Source organism: Cyprinodon variegatus, unplaced genomic scaffold (assembly GCF_000732505.1).
Source record: "Cyprinodon variegatus isolate N-32 unplaced genomic scaffold, C_variegatus-1.0 Scaffold741, whole genome shotgun sequence".
NCBI classification, from domain to species: Eukaryota; Metazoa; Chordata; class Actinopteri; order Cyprinodontiformes; family Cyprinodontidae; genus Cyprinodon; species Cyprinodon variegatus.
In genome coordinates, this window is record NW_015151194.1 from 278543 (window position 1) to 280858 (window position 2316).

The 2316-nt window shown below is 36.2% G+C and overlaps 1 protein-coding gene across 1 annotated transcript in view; it reads right to left on the bottom strand.

Annotated features, from left to right (window-relative positions):
• kdelc2 (KDEL motif containing 2) overlaps positions 1 to 2316 on the bottom strand; it is a 10467-nt gene that overhangs the window by 4092 nt on the left and 4059 nt on the right. The window contains exons 2-4 of the mRNA XM_015395443.1: positions 1091 to 1288; positions 454 to 737; positions 163 to 367 (exon numbers count right to left, since the gene is read on the bottom strand). Coding sequence (XP_015250929.1) covers positions 163 to 367; positions 454 to 737; positions 1091 to 1288 — 687 coding nt within the window. The remainder of the gene's footprint in view (positions 1 to 162; positions 368 to 453; positions 738 to 1090; positions 1289 to 2316) is intronic.

The following is a 2316-nucleotide window of genomic DNA, read 5'->3' on the forward strand; positions in this document are numbered from 1 at the left end:
GAGATATCAAAAAAGTACTCCAGAGTGTTGTTCAGCATGGGGGTGAGTAGAAAATGAAGGCTAATCATGTTTTGGGTGTACTATTCCTTTAACATCCATCACTAATAGCTGTCCATTTATAAAGTCTCCCTTCGTTTCTTTTTTTCTTTGTTTTTTGCTTACCTGTGTTGCCTTGAACAGAGAGGAGGTCGTTGGTGACGCCTCTCATGGTCTCCAGGGTGGAGTGCGTCACCTCGTAGGTCGGAAGGACGACGTCCCTCGTATCCGTAGAGCCACACCAGGAGAGGATCGGAAGAGCTCCTTCAATCCTCGTCTCCAAAGGCCAGTCGCCCACATTCAGGAAAAACTCCACATCAGGCACTCTCACCTTAACCACATAACAAGAAAACATCCTAATAGCCAAACAGCAACTATTACATTCCAGAAAAAGTCGATGAATCCACACAATCTCACCTTTCTGGTCAGCGACAGCAGCATTTCATCAGAGAACATCTTGAAGTCGGTGTACTTCCCCAGGGTGCGGCGGTGCACCTTGTTATCAATGATGGCGTAATGGATGAGGCCTCCTCTGTTGGAGAATCGGAGGGGCACTTCCTGTCGGAGACGCTGCAGGTCGATGGTGGGAAAGGATTGGAAGTCGGCCTGGATCTGAGGTTCGTTGGTGGGACACTGCAGGACGCTCTGCCAAACGGAAGCGTCAGATTCAGGGCAGTCGCAGAATTCATGATAAACTGGGCCTGCAAGGAAATGAGAAGGTTTTAGTTAAGTTAATAAAAGCTTTAAACATCGACCACATGGAAAAAAGGCCACTTTTTTCCTGTTGCTTATCTCAGCTTTCATCACATTTTCCTCCTCCATCGTGGTCGGTAACGTTACCAAAGCATATATAGGCTAATCTCTGTTCTACGTTAATAAAAGGTTTAAAAATACACAAGTAGAGTAGATAACAAAACTGCCTGTACGGTCATTTATTACTCGTCTCTGACTTCACACATTGATGCCGCCGTAAAATAAAAAACAACCTTCTCATTTAAACTAAACAAGACCAAATTGATAACCCAAGTTAAAAAAAAAAAAAAAGGCAACACACCTTGGATGATGTAGGGCGACTTGGCCACAGCGACGTCTTGGTGGAAGATGTCCACCTTCAGGCCTTTGAGTGCAGATCCATAAAGGCGGTACCTCATCAGAAAGGACCCGTCTCCTCTGTCCAGAGGTGGAGGAACATGAACACGGATGTACTCCTCCTCATTGAGGGGACTTATCTTCACTTTAAATGTCTCTTTACCTAAAAAAACAAACAATTATTGAACGAGGAAACATCTTTCATAGTAAACACATTTGTAAAAGTGCTACTGACATGTACTTTTCACCAGATGTTCAAAGCAATTTATTTAATCCACACAGAAAGAAAGCAAAACAAAATCTAAAATGACAGGAGAAATGTTAAAAAGGCTTACTGTTTATGGAAGAAATGTATTTAATAATCTTTATTGATTATTAATAATTGATCTTTTATAATCTAACCTTTAATAATATTCTTGAGTTGATTGAACTTATTAATTGACTAACGATCAATTGGTAAAGCAGCAATTTCCATTAAAGCTGGTTTTCTCTGCTATCAAGGACATCTTTCTAAAATATTAAAAGGTTAAATCTTTTTGTAATTGATTGAATAAAAAATACACTTATATTTATTTTTAATGGCACCAGCTGCATTAAATGCTGACTAAATAAACAAAATATTTTCTTACTTATTATTAAAATAATTTATATGATTAGAAGAACATGAACCTATAATGGTACTGAATTAAAAAAGAAAAAGTATAATTTCCACTGTACAGAGATGTAAAACTATAATTATACGGGTATGTCGCTCTAACAAGCTGTAATTTATTCTTTTGTTTCATCATCTGAATTTGTCCAAGTTTAATATTGTCTAAGAAACTTTTTTTTTTCTTTATTTAGTCCGTATTTAATACAGCTGACAGAATACATCTTTAAATTATAATGATGTACTATTCTTTTTTTAACTCATCTTATTTTAAAAATAAATGTTCCACTAATGTTGTGGAAAGATCCTCTTCATACAGGAGAAAACTCAGGTTTTTAAGCAAATTACTGCTTATTGTTTATTAAAATAAAGGTATCTGGTTCCAAAAAAACAAAAGAAAAACAAAATAAAAATATCAAAAAATTACCTAGTAAAGCAAATAAAATGTTTGAACACAAACTTTAATTATATCCTAGTTAATAGTTTAACTTTAACAGTTTAAAAATAAAAGGCTTAAAAAAAGAAGTCACTACATTTAATCA